The sequence below is a fragment of the Chiloscyllium punctatum genome, chromosome 2, assembly GCF_047496795.1.
Source record: "Chiloscyllium punctatum isolate Juve2018m chromosome 2, sChiPun1.3, whole genome shotgun sequence".
Classification (NCBI taxonomy): Eukaryota; Metazoa; Chordata; class Chondrichthyes; order Orectolobiformes; family Hemiscylliidae; genus Chiloscyllium; species Chiloscyllium punctatum.
Window position 1 is genome coordinate 126,097,360 of NC_092740.1, and position 20,509 is coordinate 126,117,868.

The 20,509-nt window shown below is 41.1% G+C and overlaps 1 protein-coding gene across 1 annotated transcript in view; it reads right to left on the bottom strand.

The window, feature by feature from the left end:
• Positions 1-10,885: 10,885 nt before the first annotated feature.
• The window catches only part of gda (guanine deaminase), a 53,355-nt gene continuing 43,731 nt past the window's right edge, over positions 10,886-20,509 (bottom strand). The window contains exons 12-14 of the mRNA XM_072592041.1: positions 16,756-16,874; positions 16,624-16,651; positions 10,886-13,147 (exon numbers count right to left, since the gene is read on the bottom strand). Coding sequence (XP_072448142.1) covers positions 13,080-13,147; positions 16,624-16,651; positions 16,756-16,874 — 215 coding nt within the window. The 3' untranslated portion in view covers positions 10,886-13,079. The remainder of the gene's footprint in view (positions 13,148-16,623; positions 16,652-16,755; positions 16,875-20,509) is intronic.

Here is a 20,509-nt window from a genome sequence, read left to right on the forward strand (position 1 = left end):
AGGGATTAAATCAAAATAGAGTTGGACGGGGAAATAATACACTCCACTCCCTGCGGTGCCCACCTCTCCCTGAACAACTCCAGGGTTTTGGTGGACACTGCGTGCTCCTTCTCCAGAAACACCCAGGCTCTAACATAACCGCGGAAGAGGGACAAGCCACCTCCTTTCTATCTGATCTGGTCATCATCAAATCCAGGTTTTATAAGGTTGTAAAGATCTCTTGATCAATTGGATCAATGGGCTGAGGAGTGATAAATTAAGTTTAATTCAGATAAATGCAAGGTATTGTGTTTTGATAAAACAAACAAGGGCAGGACTCATACAATTAAAAGTATGGCCGTGGGTAGTGTTGTAGAACAGACAGACCCTTGTATTCAGGTTCATAATTCTTTGAAGTTTGTGTCACATGTAGGCAGGGTGGTTAAGAAGTGTTTAGCACTTTGAGTATGGGAGTTGAGACCTTATATAGAAGTTGTACAGAATGTTGGTGAGGCATCTTTTAGAATATTGTGCCCAGTTCTGGTTGCCCTGTTATAGGAATAATGCTATTAAGCATTAGTCTTCAGAGAGGGGACTCCTGGGTAATGTACAGCATTGTTTGTCTCTTTGTAAGTGAATAAGGGGTTTGTAGTAACAACCCAGTGGAGGATGGCTACACAGGGGCCATGGCTTATCCTGAACCTGTTGAGCACTGACCACACTCTCTGTGATAGTTCAAAGACCAACTGATGAAGTTTGTCACAATGGACACCTTATTGACTTCCTGGGTTTTCTATTCCTCGGTCCAAAGGATGGTTGCTGTAGATTTAGCTCAGGAAAGAACTACTACCTGTACACTCCTATAACTGCATAAACCTTTTTTTTGCTCTGTCACCCATCTTTAAGTTTTAAATGCTTCCTCATCAATCAAGCTCGAAAGGCAGAATTCCCAAGTGTCCAAATAATGCAGATTCCATTCTTTGTAAGTGCAGGAACCTGGCAAGTCTTATGAGATAAGATAGGGCGACTGTCTGTGTGGAGTTTTCACATTCTCCCTGTATCTACATGGGTTTCCTCTGGGTGCTCCTGTTTCCTCCCACAGTCCAGGGATGTGCAGGTCAGGTGAATTGGCCATGCTAAATTGGCCACTGTGTTAGGTGCATTAGTCAGAGTGAAATGGGTCTGGGTGGGTTACTCTTCAGAGGATCGGCGAATCCTTTTTCCACACTGTGGGGAATCTAATCTAATCTAATCTAATCGAACCAGCAGACCAGAACAAAGAAAGGACTGGCCTTACAAGAGAAAGTAACCAAGCTCACACATAGCAATGACATGGACAAATCAAAGAACTGTGTCAAGAGTCTATCTGACCGACCACTCACAGACACTGCAAAAGCTGTCCTAATACGAGAGATGAAATATAGCCACAGGGAGGCAGGCAAAAAGGACTTCCTAGGAATCAACCGGTATAAAATTCATTAAAGTGCAAGAGAACAATAACTGACTCCCCTTCTTGGACATTACAATAGAATGAAAAGCCGGTGGAGAACTGCAGACCAGTGTTTACAGGAAGGCCGCACCCACTGACCAGACACTCAACTGCAGAAGCAACCATCCCAACACCTTCAAATGGAGCTGCATCAGGACATTGTTTAAATGAGCCATAACACACTGCAGCACTCTGGAACTATGGGAAGCTGAGGAGAAATACCTGTACAATGTATTCAGGAGCAATGGTTACATGATAAGCTCAGTTGGCCGATGCCTGCACAACGGACCTAAACAGGAAGACATAATACGCCCAGAGATTCTAGTCACTCTACCATATATCAAAGACATTTCAGAGGTGACCACCAGACTACTCCATCCCCTAGGCATAGTGGTAGCCCACAACCACATTAAAACAACTGCTGATGAATTTTTTGAAGAAGTAACAAAGAGGATTGATGAGGGCGGAGGGGTGGACATGATCTATCTGAACTCCAGTAAGGCGTTCAACTAGGTTCCCCATGGGAGACTGGTTAGCAAGGTTAGATCTCATGGAATACAGGGAGAGCTAGCCACTTGGATACAGAACTGGCTCAAAGGCAGAAGACAGAGGGTGGTGGTGGATGGTTGTTTTTCAGACTAGAGGCCTGTGATCACTGGAGTGCCACTGTGAACATTGGAGGTATAGTTAGTAAGATTGCAGATAACACCAAAATTGGAGGTGTAGTGGACATCGAAGAATGTTACCTCAGAATATTTTGATCAGATAGGCCAAAGGGCTGAGAAGTGGCATTTAATGGAGTTTAATTCAGATAAATTCAGGTCTGAAGGACTGTTGCTGAACAAAGAGAGCTTGGAGTGCAGGTTCGTAGCTCCTGGAAAGTAGAGTTGCAGGTAGATAGGATTGGGAGAAGGCGTTTAACATGCTTTCCTTTACTGGTCAGAGTATTGAGTACAGGAGTTGCGAGGTCATGTTGCGGCTGTACTGGACATTGGTTAGGCCACTGTTGGAATATTGCGTGCAGTTCTGGTCTCCTTCCTACCGGAAAGATGTTATGAAATTTGAAAAGGTTCAGAAGAGATTTACAAGGATGTTGCCAGGGTTGGAGGATTTGAGCTCTTGGGAGAGGTTGAATAGGCTGGGGTTGCTTTCCCGGAATGTTAGAGGCTGAGGGGTGACCTTGTAGAGGTTTAAAAAATCATGAGGGGCATGGAAAGGATAGAATCTTTTCCCTGGGGTCAGGGAGTCCAGAACTAGAGGGCATAGGTTTAGGGTGAGATGGGAAAGATATAAAAGAGACCTAAGGGGCAACTTTTTCATGCAGAGGGTGGTACATGTACGGAATGAGCTGCCAGAGGAAGTAGTGGAGGCTGGTACAATTGCAAAAGGCATCTGGATGAGTATATGAATAGGAAGGGTTTGTAAGGATATGGGCTGAGTGCTGGCAGGTGGGACTAGATTGGGTTGGGATATCTGGTCAGCGTGGATGGGGTGGACCGAAGGGTTTGTTTCTGTGCTGTACATCTCTATGACTGTATAGTATTGTCTAATGCAATGCAACTCTTTTGACCTGAAGATGCCCATGCACAGAATATTCTTTTACTGAGTGCTACATTATTGGATGCTATTCTCTAACTCACAGAATGATACAGCACAGGATGACCAGTGTGTCTATGAAGAACATAAAACCATAAGAAATAGGAACTGGAGTAGGCTGTTCAGCACCTCCAGCCTGCTCTGCTTTTCAATAGGATCATGTCTGATCTGACATTCCATACAAGCCTGTTACTGTGTTCTTTCCCAATACCCATTCATTCCATAACTCATCAAGAATCTATCTATCCCACCCTGAAATGTACACAGGAACACTTCACCCAAAGCTCTCGAAGGATTTCCAAAGATTCATAACTCTCGAAGAGAAGACATGCCTCCTCATTTCAGTCTTAAAATGGCATCATTTTATTCTGAGCCTATGCCCTCTGATCCTAGACTCTCTCATCTGGGGGACCATCACCCTGTCAAGCTGCTGAAGAATCCTATTATGTTTCATTCTTCTACACTCCAGTGAGTAGAGTCCCAACCTACTTCACCTTTGCTAATAAGACAGTCCCTCCATTCTGGGGATCATCCTCATGAACCTTCTCTGTACTGCCTCCAGTCAAATGATAACTTGCCTCAAACAAGGGGGGATGAGTGTAGTTTGGTGCTCGTCAGTTGGCATTTACTGCTGACCAGATGTCATCTCATCAGCATCTTGTGCAGTTGCAGTAAGACATCCCTACTTTTATACTCCAACCCCCCCTTGAAATAAGGGCCAGCATTCCATGAGCCTTCCTGATTACCTGATGCAACTGTGTGCTAGCTTTTTATGTTTCATGTATAAGAACCACAAGTCTCTTTGTGTTGCAGATTTCCGTGATTTTTCTCCATTTAAATAATATTCTGTTTGTGAGAAACATAGCTTACTCACTTCAATAATTTCAGTCCGAGACAAGATCTGAAGCAATCAGTATGTTTATTATACGCTTGCAAGCGTGGTGCCTAAAATAGACACACAGAGTGTACCAAGTGCCCATGACTATTGTTTATCTCTTGTCTTACCTGGCCTTGTGCATAACAAAGTGCAAGTTTTACTCGGCCATTTCACCACATCCTGCTGTGGCCCATTGTTAGATACATCCTCCTTCACCGCCATCTGTTTCCCTTACTTGTGACATTTCCTCCCATTCGTCAACCATATTGATCCTTATGACCTTTTAATTGGGGCTTTTTTTTTTGTTTTTGCAGAAGTGGGAAACAGATGCTTATAACTACCATTTGTACAAGCATATCTGGCTTTAACCTACATCCTCACAGCACCTTATCTATTTATCTGCAACATCTACCATTGTTTGCAGGCATGTTTCATTCTTGTATGCACGTTTTTGCTAATACAAAAACAATTATATATTCCCTTCACATAGTTTTCATTCTTGTTGACTGAGCTCTTGGTTGAAACAATTATACACTGGTGTGAGTGCATTTACCTTGCATAAGTAATTATGATCACAGAAGTAACACTACTTTACCTATATCCCACATGTTTTTTCACATTTCTCCATTGACCAACTTTTTGCCCACTTGCTAAACTTATCAATATCTCTCTGTAAACTGTTTGCATCTCTCTTGCTACCTGCCTTTCCACCTATTTTTGTGTCGTCTATAAATTTGGCTACACCCCAGACAGTGCATTGACACGACTCTTTTAGGAGTGATCTAGTTGGTCCCACCCTGTCTCATTTTTCCATTGAATGCTGTCATTTTTGTTTCCCATTCAAGCATTCAGGAAAATCATCTTCCAAATTTACAATCAAATCTGCTCCCATTAATCTCTCAGACAATACACTCATTAAAACTTGCTATTTTGAAAAATAAAAACCCTTTGAATGGTTCTTTTATCAATTGTTCTAAATCTGAGTTCTCTGCTTACTCTTTGGTAATGGAAATAATTACTTCTTCTTTATTCTATCAAAGCACCTTATGGTTAAGGTTATGAAAATTAATTACACTAATCTGAAAGATAAGCTATTACCAATGAAACTATTACTTACCTTCAACTTTTCTTTTTTATTATATTTGTCATTTTTTAACTCAATAATTTTCTTATGCTTCTGTGCTATCTTCTTTACATTTTTTCCCTTCTAGGAAATTAATGATATTTTTGAATAAGTTTCAACATGTTTTTGTAATACCATTATACATTGCACAAGACCCATGTGCACAAACCAGCTATGTCTGAATATGTTTCATCCCTAAGCTACAGAGCTGATTAGCATTATGTGCTCATTTTGCTATGCAACCTCTTAAATTTCCTGTAAGAGGTGGGAGTTGTAATAATGGGGAAGAATTTTTGATGTTTCTTTCTGTTTGATTGTATATCATGATTTAGAAAATAAATGGTTTTATTGTCAGACTTTGCCCTAGAAAAGAGATTGATTTGAGAAATAGTTCAAACAATGTCATTATCTTCTGTTTAACTTATGTCCCTCTGATGTAATTATGTCTTGTTTTATACATTTTAATTAGAGTAGGCTGATGATAAAATTCTAATCAGCTACAACCTGCCCAAGAACTCTTGACCCTTTGACTCTGGCATTTGTACATTTTCTATTCATTTACCTCCCCGTTACCAGCCATGGATCCATCGAATGACAGCATCTGATCCTCCTAGAGTTCTGTTTTTCTTCACCTTTCTTTCCCCCTTTAAGATCCTCATTAAAACACACCTCTTTGATTAAGGTCCTCTATTACCTTTCTCTGCTAGCCATGTTTGGGCGGTTATGGTCCTGTGAAGCACTTAGGGATAGTTTATTAAAGGTGCTATTGTGACTGAGATGGAGTGGGAAAATAGATTAAAAGGCATAACTGTAAAAAGGAGTTAAAGAGCTATTACACAACTGACAGCAACTATACCTTCCTTCAAGATGCAAAAACTCAAAATCGATCAAAAAACCATGGCTGACAAAGGAAGTTCAGGAATGTATAATATTAAATGAAAAAAGTGTATAAAATTGGCATAAATAGAAGTAATTCTGACAACAAGGAGGTTTTAGAATACAGGAAAGGCGAAACGAGAAATTGATAAGGAAAAGGAGAACGGACCATAAATGGCAAAAAGCATAAAAACAGACTCTCAAAGCTACTTCAGGCAGATACAAAGGAAACATTTGGCTAAAATCAATGTGTTATAGACAGAGCCAGAATAATTTGTAATGTGGAATAGAGAAATGGCAGAGAAGTGAAAATATTTTGATGTTTTATTCTTATAAGAAACCTTCCAGAACTAGGGAGAATGAGGAGATGAAGGAAATTAGCATTAGTAAGACAGTTGTACTGGAGAAATTAATAGGGCTGAAAGTTGATGAAAGAGGTGGCCCTAAAGGTAATCAATATGTTGGTCCTCAGCTTCCAAAATTCTATAAAGCCTGGAGATTGGAAGGTGGCAAATATTGCCCCACTAATTAAGAGGGGAGTGAGAGAGAAAAGAGGAAACTACAGATCTATTAACATCGGGAATAGAGAAACAGCTAGTATCTATTGTAAAGATTGGGATAAAGATGATAATGATATGTTTGGGCATAGTCAGGACAGACTTGCAATTGGGAAATCATGTTTCACAAACATCACGGGGTGTTTGAAGATGTTACTGACAAAGTGATAAAGGTGATTATATTCTTAGATTTGCAGAAGGCTGTGGACAAAGGCTTCCACAGGAGGTTTGTTATAAAAGCTAATGCCCATGGGCTGGGAGGGAATACATTAGCTTGGATTAATGATTGGCTACCAGACAAAAAACAGAGAATAAGTATACATGGGTATTTCTCACTTTGGTAGGCTGTGACTAGTGGGGTGCTGCACTTGAGCCCTAATTGTTCACAATATCTATCAATGATTTCGAGGTGAACATTTCCAAATTTGGAGATGATACTAAGCTAAATGGGAATCTGTATTGTGAGGAAGATGTAGAATGGCTTCAGGAGGATTTGGACAAGCTTAATGAATGGGCAAGAACATAGCAGATAAAATATAAATTGGGAAAATATGAGGTTTTTCACTTTGGTAGGAGAACCAGGTATGCAGACTGTTTCTTATATAGTAAGAGGTTAGAACGTGCAGATGTACAAAGGAATCTGGGTGCCCTTATCAATAATTCACTGACGTGCAGGTGGACCAAGCTATTTAGAAGGATAATGGGACCTTAGCCTTTAACAAAAGAGGATTTGAGAGCAGAATTAGTGAAGTCTTGGTTTAGTTGTACAGGAACTTGGTTAGATTGCACTTGTAATACTGTATACCAGCATTTCCAAATCGTAATACTGTATGCAATTTTGGTCTCCTTATCTCAGGAAAGATATCTTTGCCGTAGATGGACTATGACTAATGTTCACCAGATTTGTTTCAAGCATAATGAAACAATCTTATGAAGAGCAATTGGGTAAACTGGGTCTGAATTGTTTAGAACTTCAAAGAATGGGAGGTGACCTCATTGAAAATTACAAAATACTTAAAGGGATAGTCAGGGTAGATATGGCTAAAATGCTTCTCCTGGTTGAGGACTCTAGAACTAGGGACAAAATTTAAAAATAAGGGGAATGTCACTTAAGTCTAAGATGAGGAATAATTGTTTTACTCAGCGGGTTGTGAACATTTTTGAGTTCTCTACTTGAGAGGGCTGTAGAAGCTCAGTTTTTGAGTATGTTTAAGATCAAGATTGATAGATTTCAGAATAATGGTGGCATTCAGGGTTATGGGGATGGTTTGGGTAAAAAGTCATAGAATCATAGAGTCATACAGCATGGAAACAGACTTTTCAGTCCAACTAGTCCATGCCGACCAAATTTCCCAAACTAAGCTCGGCCCACCTGCCTGCATTTGGTCCATATCCCTCCAAACCTTTCCTGTTTGTGTACTTATCCAAACGTCTTTAAATATTCTAACTGTACTTGCCTCTACCACTTCCTCTGGTAGATCATTCACACATGAACCACTCTCTCTCTAAAAGATTTGCCTCTCATGTCCTTTTTAAATCTTTCTCCTCTCACTTTAAAAATATGCCCCCCCCCCAGTTTTGAGCTCCCCACCTTAGTGAAAAAATCTTTGCTATTCACTTTATCTATGCCCCTCATGATTTTATAAGCTTCTATAAGGTCACTCTTCAACCTCATATGCTCCACTGACAAAAGTGCGAGGCTATTCAGCCTCAGCTTATAACTCACGTCTTCCATTCCTGCCAACATCCTGGTAAACCTTTTCTAAACCCTCTCCAGTTTAATAATATCCTTCCTACAACAAGGAACTGCACATAGTATTCCAGCAGCGTATTCACCAACAGCCTGTACAACCTCAACATGACTTCTCAACTCCTGTACTCAAAAGTCTGAGCAAAGAAGTGTTCAATTAGCCATGATTGCATTGAATAGTGGGACAGACTCAATAATCTGAATGGACTATTTCTGTTCCGATGTTCCAATATGAATACATGTTACTATCCTTGAAAGATTTGATTGCTTGTTTCTGTCATGGTTGCTGGTTGTTCTTAAGTGCTGGTAAATTATATTTTCTGGATGCTGGTTCATTAATAATTCCCATATGTGAAGTAATTAGCAAATCTCAAACATAACTAAATTAGTTGGTTGCTTTGTTAGGAATCAGAAGACTGTGGGTTCAAGTTTCATTCCAGAATTCTAAGCACAATGAAAATCCAGGCCAATACTCCCAGTAAACAACTGAGGGGCTGTTTCACTGTCAGATGTGCCATCATACAGACAAGATGTTAGCCTAACACCTTCTCTGGTGGATTAAAGATCAAAAGATTAAATAAAGAACAGGGGAGTTTTCCCTGGTACAAGACTTACCTCTCAAACAACAAATGGTGCAACTTTTATCATACTGCTACTTGTGGGAACCAGCCGTGTAGAATGGCTGCCATATTGGAAGAGTGACTACACCTCCAAGGTATTTCATTGACTGAAAAGCAATTTGGGATTTTTCACTGTGGAGCTGGCCCATACATACAGATTGACAGTGGGGAGGACTGTTGTAGGTAAGAAATTGTTACTGCCATTAGGACATCCTGAAATGAAAGTACCTTTATAGAAGTGAGGGAGAAAATGGATCAGATATACAAAGTACAAAACTTGCACTCATTGGAATATTCGCGCAAGGAAATTTAAATAAATGTTGAATTGCACTTCATGGTCCACAACTGCATCATTGTTGTATATGAGAAAAGCTATTTTATTCCACTAAAGGAACATGACTTGTAGATAATAAGCAGGGTGATCACTTAGATCATCGTGATACAAGGTGATCAAAAAATAACAGATTGGTGCAGATGTTGGGAATAAGATGTCACAGTCTAACTTGAGTTTGAAGATCTCTTTCACATAACTTGAGAACTCTCAGAAGGGAAACAATTACAGCTTGTTCAGCTAATTTCTTCTAAAACTGTAGAACTAAATCTGAAAGTGAAACATGAAATTAAATGCTTATGTAGTGCAATTATTAAGTGCTATATGGTTTACAATGTTTTGAACACAAAGGTTAGATTCCAACACGCCTATGCAGAAAAGGACTTTGACCTTTGTTTGCTGGAAATTGTCATGAGGAGACAAAAGCAGAAATGTACATTCCCTCCATTAATACAAATAATTGATTGGCATTGCAATTTAACATTTGAAATGTAAATTCCAAAAATAATTGAAAACTGGCTGTTTGGGATGGTTATTTCATTCAATCAGATACTTATACTCATATTGATCTACCCTGGTATTAGTGCTCCCTTTGAAGTCTTGCCTAAACCCTTCTTCAACTTATCCAATCAACACAAATTTCCATTACATTGCCCCCCATGTTGTTAGATTAGATTACTTACAGTGTGGAAACAGACCCTTCGGCCCAACAAGTCCACACCGACCCACCGTAGAGCAACCTACCCAGACCCATTCCCCTACATTTACCCCTTCACCTAACACTACGGGCAATTTAGCATGGCCAATTCACCTAACCTGCACATTTTTGGATTGTGGGAGGAAACTGGAGCACCTGGAGGAAACCCACACAGACACGGGGAGAATATACAAAGTCCACACAGAGAGACGCCTGAGGCAGGAATTGAACCCGGGTCTCTGGCGCTGTGAGGCAACAGTGCTAACCACCATGCCGTCCACCTAGCTTCTCCTTAAATGCTTCTGTATTATTCAACTGAACCTCTCCCTGTGATAAACCATTCTACATTCTCAACATTCTCTAGATAAAGACATTTTTCTTGAATTCCTAATTGGATTTATAGCATTATCTTACATTTACAGTGATTGTGTGAAAGTGTTTCAGCCTTTGAGTCAAACGTTCTGGGTTTGAGTCCTACTCCAAGTCTCAATGACCAGATGTGTTCATAACATGGTCAAACAAGTTGAGGATCAACCTGCAAAACTTTGCAAAGTGTGTCAAGCGCAGATAGTGAGAACAGGGAGGTTCCTGCCCAGGTTTATAATGGAAAGGATGCCTCTACCATCACTAGCTCGAGACTATGGTATCTGTGTAAAAGCGCATGTTGCCACAGCAACCTGGATTCCCTGAGTGAAGTGCAATATGCTACAACCATCTTAGATTTATGACCTTTGGTTTTTTACTCCTATACAACTGAAAACACATTGTCAATGTCTACTCTCTCAGACCCTGTCATTATTTAAAAGTCTTCTTGAGAATCACCTGGCCAAATAATGTTGAGTTCTGGTGATGCACAATCAACTCTTATTCTTTGTATGAGAAACACACGGAAAATCACAACAACAAAAATATGATTGGATTGAAAACAGGTTTAGTTTTGAGGCCTCAGTCAATAATTCATCACTGAATATGTTAACAAGGTTGCAATTTATTTATATAGTCAGATATCTTTCAGAGCAAAATATAGTGATATTTATTTAGATAGCAATTTATATTTGTAAATTGTTATGAAATACTGCATATTTATTTGACACAGGATAGTATATAAATCATCTGAAGTTCTGCACTAAATAAAAAATAGAATACCCATTATTACAAGATTTAAGGGGAGGTAATACTGTTATTGCTAAACTAGTAATCTGGAGACTCAGGTAAGGTACTGGGGCCCTGGGTTCAAATCCCATCATGGCAGATGGTGGAATTTGAATTCAATACAAATCTGGAATTAAAAGTCTAATGATGGCCATGAATCCATTGTCAATTATTAGGAAAAACCCATCTGGTTCACTAATGTTGTTTAGGGAAGGAAACTGTGTTTCTTACCTGATCTGGCCTACATGTGACTCCAGACCCACAACAATGTTATTGACTCTCAACTGGGCAATTAGGGATAGGCAATGAATGCTGGCCTGGCCAATAATACCCACATCCTATGAATGAATAAAAAAAACCTACAGATTGGGCACAATCTGGAGTATCTAGCATGCATGCATATGTAAGTATAAATTACTCATCTATTCATTGACTCCAAAACCTTCTATCAGAATTGTGCACAGGAGCAATTTTTCACATTGTTTAAAAAAAGTACGATATTATTACTTTTTTTGTAATCATCCACATACACAACTTTTGCCATTATATGTTACGTGTTAACTATATTCAAAAGCTGATTATCTGAGGGTGTATTTATTGCCAGTAGCCAAACAAAGCTCAATACATTTCCTAGTGTCTTCCCAACTCCCTAAACTATGTGTTGCAGCATAGCAATGATGCTAATACTATAATGAGGAAGTACTAGTATCTGACCTAACCTTGGCTTATCTAACCTGGACAGGGCACTGTTAATTCTTATTTGCACAGTTTCCCTTTCTGTACTGGGTTCTTATAGTTTCTGTGGCATAGGAATATAGCCATACAGCCCATTGCCCCACAAAAAGCCATTAGCTAACCACTGACATTTTCATTCCATCTGTAATTTTCTCATAAACAGAAACATGGACGATGGAAATAGAGATAGTATTTAAATATAAATTGTTGGTTAGATCTCAGAGGAAGTGTTGTGTCTGAATCTGGGCTTAGCCTTGGAACTGATGCAAATTTACTACAATGGGACCAGGAAGGAGCGACTTCAGTTGCGTGGAAAGATTAGACAATCCTGGATTCCTCTCTCCAATGCAGAGAGGAGCAAGTGAAGATTTATTGGCAGTATTCGAAGACATCAAGGCTAATAGGGAAAATAAGGAGAAATTGTTTCCACTGAAAGGATTTTGATAACCAGAGGACATAATGTTAAACCAACAAAAATATCCAGAGAGGCGACGAGGAGAATTTTGTTCACACAGGGATTTGTATACGACCTGCAATATGCTGCTTGAAAGGGCAGTGGAAACAGAATCAACAATAACTTATGAAGGGAAATTGAAGAAATGCTGGAATGGGAAATATCAGGAAGGGATGAGGAAACTGGAACTAATTGGACAGCTTTTTCACAGAGTCAGCACAGTCTGATAGCCCAAATGGCTTCTTCTATGCTGCGTCGCTGTATGAATGTTCGTGCTTTCTTCACCTGTTCCAAGTCGCTCATGATACCCAGGTCAATGTCACTCAACTGCCCTGGATGAGGGAAGTCAAACTCCTCTTATGATTGATTCCCTTTCTGTTAACCTTGACTGGAATATGTGTCTGTCCTGGGAAATGGCTTCGTCCAGGAATGATGTGTCTCAAATGCCGCCTAGTGCTTGGTTTCGTGAAGTAATATAGGATGGTGCCTATGGGCATGGTTATGTCCAGAGAAACCCAGATCAAGTGTCAAAGAGGGAAAAGTAACTCTTGAGAAACACATGGGTGGATTTTACAAGTAAATGGATAACAACACAAATAAATTCACTGACTCTCAAAAATCAAACTGCAGATGTATCAATCACTACAAGGTATCCTACACTAATGTCAAGTGATGGGATTTACCATATAAAGCCCTAGCCTAATTATAAAAAAAGCAGCTGATGAAACAAAAATCATAACATAGTAAGCAGCAATGATAAGCCTTTTATAATCGATGTTTGCTATGATTAAAAATATTATGCAGTAACTGTATATCTGCCTAGATTTAGGCAGCATTATTATTCTAGGCGTTTGGGAAAGGCACCACTTTCTTGCCAGCCACATATACTTCTACCATGTTCCGGTCATCTCCTAAAAGGACAGAAATATTAAATGAATTAAATGCAATTGTAAACTTGCAAAATAAATGCTCTTTCCTTAATACAACTCCTGACTTACTGATGCCCCTGATTCTCACTGATACCATCATAACAATTGTCAAATGCTAGGATTGTGTTTACTTAGATTTCCATCATCTCCCAATCTCCATAATGTTAGTGTCCACATGAATGTAATGGGCTGAATGGCCTCAACCTATCATGATTAGTCCACGATTCATCCAAACCATCCACTGCTACATACCCTCAATCATACTAAGTCTCTTTCAAATATCACAAATCAGCTGAAAGATCTGGGCTTGCTCCTGGATCAGCCATGCTTCAATTTTAACATCTTCATCCTTGTTTCAAAATTTTCCATGTTCTTACCTCTTCCCTATCTCTGGAATGAAAAACTTTGAGCTACTTTATTCTGATTCCTAGTGCATTGCCAATTTTACTCCTCCCCCAATGGCAGCTCTTTTCTCAAAATACCAGAAGAAAATTAGCAAGAATTATCGGTGGGGCAAGGCCAGTTATGATACGATTAGGCAAGACTTAGGATGCATAGAATGGGGTAGCAAAATGCAGGGGATGGGGACAATCGAAATGTGGAGCTGGTTTAAGGAATAGATATTGTGTGACCTTGATAGGTATGTCCCTGTCAGGCAGGGCGGAAGTGATAAGGATAGGGAACCGTAGTTTACTACAGGAATTGCATCTCTTGTTAAGCGGAAGAAGGAGGTTTATGTGACGATGAGATGCGATGGTTCAGATGAGGCAATGAGTTACAGATTAGTTAGAAAGGATTTAAAGAGAGAGTTAAGAAGAGCAAGGAGGGGACCTGAGCAGTCTTTAGCAGGTAGAATAAAGGATAAACCTAAAGCTTTCTATAGGAATGTGAGGAATAAAAGGATGACTGGATAGGAATAGGGCCAGTCAAAGATAGAAGTGGGAAGTTGTGTGTGGACCCTGTGGAGTCCGGAGAGGTGCTAAACAAAGATTTCTTATCGGTTTTCACTCAGGAAAAGGAGAATATTGTAGAGGAGAAGAATGAGATACGAGATATTAGACTAGAAAGGATTGAGGTTAGTAAGGAGGAGGTGTTAGAAGGAGTGAAAGTAGACAAGTCCCCTGGGCCAGATGGGATTTATCTGAGGATTCTCTGGGAAGCTAGGGAGGAGGTGTTGAAGCCTTTGGCTTTGATCTTTGAGTTGTCATTGTCTACAGGTTTAGTAACAGAGGACTGGAGGATTGCAAATGTTGTGCTCTTGTTCAAGAAGGGCAGTGGAGATGACCCAGGTAATTATAGACCAGTGAGCCTTACATCTGTTGTAGGAAAAATTTTAGAAAGGATTATAAGAGATAGGATTTATAACCATCTAGCAAGCAACAATTTGTTGCAGATCGTCAACATGGATTCATCAAGGGCAGGTCATGTCTCACAAACCTCATTGAGTTTTTTTGAGAAAGTGACCAAGCATGTGGATGAGGGTAGGGCAGTTGGTGTGGTGTACATGGACTGCAGTAAAGCCTTTGATAAGGTTCCACATGGTAGTCTGTTGGAGAAAATGCAGAGGCATGGGATTGAGGGCGATTTAGCAGTTTGGATTAGAAACTGGCTTTCTGGAAGAAGGCAACGAGTGGTGGTTGATGGAAAATATTCAGCCTGGAGTCCGGTTACTAGTGGTGTGGCACAAGGATCTGTTTTGGGACCACTGCTGTTTGTCATTTTATAAGTGACTTCGATGCAGGCATAGGTGGATGGGTTAGTAAATTTACAGATGGCACTAAAGTCAGTGGAGTGGTGGTCAGTGTGGAAGGATGTTGCAGGTTGTAGGGGGACTTGGATAAACTGCAGAATTGGGCTGAGAGGTGGCAAATGGAGTTCAATGCAGCTAAATGTGAGGTAATGCACTTTGGGAGGAATAACAGGAAGGCAGAGTACTGCATCAGTGCAAAGATTCTTGGTAGTGTGGATGTGCAGAGGGATCTTGGAGTCCATGTACATAGATTCCTGAAAGTTGCCACCCAGATTGATAGTGCTGTTAAGAAGGCATACGGTGTGTTAGGTTTCATTGGTAGAGGGATTGAGTTCCAGAGCCATAATGTCATGCTGTAACTATACAAAACGCCTGTGCGGCCACACTTGGAGTATAGTGTGCAGTTCTGGTTGCCCCATCTTCCAAAGATGTGGAAGCATGGGAAAAGGTGCAGAGGAAATTTACCAGGATGTTGCCTGGTCTGGAGGGAAGGTCTTATGAGGAAAGGCTGAGAGACTTGGGTCTGTTCTCATTGGAAAGAAAAAGGCTAAGAGGGGATTTGATAGACATACAAGATAATCAGAGGATTATATAGGATAGACAGTGAAAATCTTTTTCCTAGGATGATGACGTCAGCTTGTACGAGGGGCCATATGTACAAATTAAGGGGTGATAGATTTAAGACAGATGTCAGAGGTAAGTTCTTTACTCAGAGAGTGGTAAGGACATGGAATGCCCTGCCTACCAATGTAGTTAACTCGGCCACATTAAGGAGATTTAAACAATCCTTAGATAAGCCCATGGATGATGGTGGGATAGTGTAGGGGGATGGGCTTAGATTAGTTCACAGGTTGGCGCAACATTGAGGACCAAAGGGCCTGTTCTGCGCTGTATTGTTCTATGTTCAATGTTCTATCTTCTAAAATTCCATTTTGTGTCCTAAAGCCTGGCCATGTTGGTATTGGAGACTTCTGGGTCGTGTAGACCTTTGGAATTCTGTATTTACTTCTGTGTGAAATCCATGCCCAAGATTGTGGACTGATTGTATTATCTTAAAAATTACCTTAGTGATTCAAGAAGAATTAGCTTCTCATTGACAATTAAAAACTAAAATAAGCAACGTATCACATCTACAACCCATGGGGTATCCCACGATCAGTTTGGTCCTTGTACATAAATAGTCGCTTAGTAATATGAAACTTGAATATTACAGAAAATTGAGACCTGTTGCCAAATCATTTTTCATTAAATGGCTTATTCTTGCTTGCTAGAAGGGATATATCTCATCATATGTAGGAACTTGTTCTCCACAATCAAAAGGAATACGGTCAAGCCTTTTCTTAATTACCCAAAAGCATGAGGTATATCTTTACTTTTACTACCCCTTTTTTTTTCTCCATTGGCCTTGGCAAATCTGTTGCCAAACTTCACCCTTTGCTCCTGTAAATTAGTGTGATTGTTTGAAATTTGCCATTCTTGTGTTTGTTCTGATGAGTGCAAGAATTAATGTTTCGGGAACGTCTCTTTTTAGCAAGATTCATGCTTAGTTCTCCTTAATCAAATAAATTCTAGATTAGAAGATTATCTCTATGTAGAGGGATTACTTCAAAGTGTAGCATACTAGAACACCAACATTTGATCAATATCTGGAATATTTGTGAAGTTGCTGAGGATTTATGTAATAATTGCAATAACATTCTGAACTCACCTAAGTTCAAGAACTTCTGGAAAATATCCTTGAAAATTAGAAGGAAGAATCTCAGTGAGTTTTCAGAGTAATTAAGATACTGAAAGTATTCTTTCTCATCTGTGTTTTGAAATTAATGCATCATATAATTACCTCCTGTGTGTCATCAGTGAATACATCAAATGGACTATTTGGGACATTGGTGTTGACAAGGATTGCGTCGAAGTCCTTCCCTACCTCAAAGTTACCAGTCACGTTATCAAGGCCCAAAGCTGCAAAAGACAAAGCAATTCTTCATTCACACTCTTAATCTTTTATTCACTTGACTCACAAAAGGAGTTAACAGTTACATGGACAGTCTGGACAAATTGGGATTGTGCGCCTCACAGTGTAAGAAATGAAGAGGAGCTTTGATTAAAATCAAATGTTTTGACAATGTTAATAAAGAGAAACCATTTATAATAGCTAAAGAGTTGATAATTAAAAGACACAGATTTAAAGTGATTGGAAAAGGAACCAAAGATAAAATGGAGAGAAAATCGCATTTTTTATGCAATGAATGGTTAGGAATGAGGATGAGTGATGGATTAGGTAAAAACAATGACTGCAGATGCTAGAAACCAGAGTCTAGATTAGAGTGGTTCTGGAAAAGCATGGCAGTTCAGGCAGCATCCGAGGAGCAGTAAAATCAACGTTTCAGGCAAAAACCCTTCATCAGGAATACAGTCAGAGTGCCTGAAGGGTGGAGAGATAAATGAGAGGAGGGTAGGGGTGGGGAGAAAGTAGCATAGAGTACAATAGGTGAGTGGGGGAGGGGAAGAAGGTGATATGTCGGGGGAGTGGGGAGTGGATAGGTGGAAAAGAAGATAGGCAGGTAGGACAAGTCATGGGGACAGTGCTGAGCTAGAAGTTTGGAATTGGGGTGAGGTGGGGGAAGGGGAAATGAGGAAACTGTTGAAGTCCACATTGATGCCCTGGGGTTGAAGTGTTCCGAGGCAGAAGATGAGGCGTTCTTCCTCCAGGCGTCCGGTGGTGAGGGAGTGGCGGTGAAGGAGGCACAGGACCTCCATGTCCTCGGCAGAGTGGGAGGGGGAGTTGAAATGTTGGGCCACGGGGCGGTTTGGTTGATTGGTGCGGGTGTCCCGGAGATGTTCCCTAAAGCACTCTGCTAGGAGGCATCCAGTCTCCCCAATGTAGAGGAGACCGCATCGGGAGCAAAGGATACAATAAATGATATTGGTGGATATGCAGTTAAAACTTTGATGGATGTGGAAGGCTGCTTTAGGGCCTTGGATGGAGGTGAGGGAGGAGGTGTGGATGCAGGTTTTGCAATTCCTGCAGTGGCAGGGGAAGGTGCCAGGATGGGAGGGTGGGTTGTAGGGGGGCGTGGACTTGACCAGGTAGTCATGGAGAGAACGGTCTTTGCGGAAGGCGGAAAGGGGTGGGGAGGGAAATATATCCCTGGTAGCGGGGTCTGTTTGGAGGTGGCGGAAATGTCGGCAGATGATTTGGTTTATGCGAAGGTTGGTAGGGTGGAAGGTGAGCACCAGGGACGTTCTGTTCTTGTTACGGTTGGAGGGGTGGGGTCTGAGGGCGGCGGTGCAGGATGTGGACGAGATGCGTTGGAGGGCAACTTTAACCACATGGGAAGGGAAATTGCGGTCCCTAAAGGAGGCCATCTGGTGTGTTTTGTGGTGGAACTGGTCCTCCTGGGAGCAGATATGGCAGAGGCAGAGGAGTTGGGAACACGGGATGGCATTTTTACAGGAGGTAGGGTGGGAAGAGGTGTAATCCAGGTAGCTGTGGGAGTCGGTGGGTCTGTAAAAAATGTCGGTGTCAAGTCGGTCGTCATTAATGGAGGTGGAGAGGTCCATGAAGGGAAGGGAGTTGTCAGAGATGGTCCAGGTAAATTTAAGGTCAGGGTGGAATGTGTTGGTGAAGTTAAGGAATTGCTGAACCTCCTCGTGGAAACACGAGGTGGCGCCAATGCAGTCATCAATGTAGCAGAGGAAGAGGTGGGGAGTGGTGCTGGTGTAATTACGGAAGATGGACTGTTCTACGTAGTCAACAAAGAGACAGGCATAGCTGGGGCCCATGGCTACCCCTTTGGTCTGGACGAAGTGGGAGGATTCGAAGGAGAAATTGTTAAGGGTAAGGACCAGTTCGGCCAAACGAATGAGAGTGTCGGTGGAAGGGTACTGTTGGGGACGTCGGGAGAGGAAGAAACGGAGGGCTTGGAGTCCCTGGTCTTGGCGGATGGAGGTGTAGAGGGACTGGATATCCATGAGTGATGGATGCAGATTCAGTAAAAAAATTCCAAAAAGTAAAATGGATAAATAGTTTGAGAAAGAAAAATTATCGGAATATAGGAAAGGGGTGTAACTAATTAGATTATTCTTTGAGAGGGCTGGCACAGACTCAGTCTGCTAAATAACCTCATTCTGTTCTATACTGTTCTATAATTCAATCATTAGATGACATAATGTTCAAAATACGGGGTACATTGGCTGCTCTGCAATCCCAAAATGTTTTCATTTCTGAGGCTCAGAACATAGAATACAAAAGTAGGAACAGGCTGTTTGGCTCCTTGAGGTTTTTATTCAGTCACGAGATGTGGCTGCAACTGACAGGGCCAACATTTATTGTGATTGCTGATTACCTTTGAGAAGATGTTGTTGAGCTGCCTTCATGAATCGATGCAGTTCATGTGCTGTAGGTAGACCCACAATGCTCTTCGGGAAGGAATTCCAGAATTTTGACCCAGCAACAGTGAAGGTGCAATAATATATTTCCAAGTCAAAATGGTGAGAGGCTTGGAGGGGAACTTGCAGGTGATCATATTCTCAAGTATGTGCTGCCCTTGTCCCTCTGGATGGTAGTGGTCATGGGTTTGAAAGGAGCTATCTAAGCAGCTTTGGTAATTTATCTGCAGTGCATCTCATAGATAGTACACAGCACTGCAACTGTGGATGTTGTGCCAATCAAGCGGGCTGCTTTATCTTGGATGGTGTCAAGCTTCTTGAATATTGTTGGAGCTGCATCCATCCTGGCATCACACGCTTCACTTGTGCTTTTAGATAGTAGACAGACTTTGGAGAGTCAGAAGGTGAGTTACTCACTGCAGTATTCATAGCCTCTGACTTGTTTTTGCGGTACAATCTAAATGTATTACAACCTCACTGTATGTACATGGCTAGTCCAGTTCAGTTTTTGGTTAATGGTTACCCAGGAGGTTGACAGTAGGGGATTCAGTGATGGTAATGCCATTGAATATAAAGAGGTGATGGTTAGATTGTCTCAATAGAGATGGTCATTGCTTGACACTTATGCAGTGGGAATAGTACTTGCTACTCTACAGCCCAAGCCTGGATATTGTCCAGGCCTTGCTGCTTTTGGGCATGCATTACTTCGGTATCTGAGGAATCCTGAATGGTGCTGAACATTGTGCAATCTGCCCTTATGGTGGAGGGAAAGTCATTGATGAAGCAGCTGAAGATAGTTGGGTCCAGGACACTACCCTGAGGAACTCCTGAAGAGATGTCCTGGATCTGAGATGACTGACCTCGAACAACCACAACCATCTTCCTATGTGCCAGATATGACAACAACCAGAGGAGAGTTTGCCTCCTGATACCCATTGATTCCAGTTTTGCTAGGACTCCTTGATGCTACAATTGGTCAAATGCAGCCTTGATGTCAAAGGCAGTCAGTCTTGTGTCTGTTAAGCCTGCTATGCCATTCACCTAGGTCATGGTCAATCATTTATCTCAATGCCTTTTTTCCACGTGCTTCCTATAGTCCTTGTCATCCTCAATATTTAAAAGTCTATCAATCTCTGTCTTGAACATTCTCAACGATTGAGCTGAACCATCCATCTGGTGTAAAGGTCTCCAAAGATTCACTACCA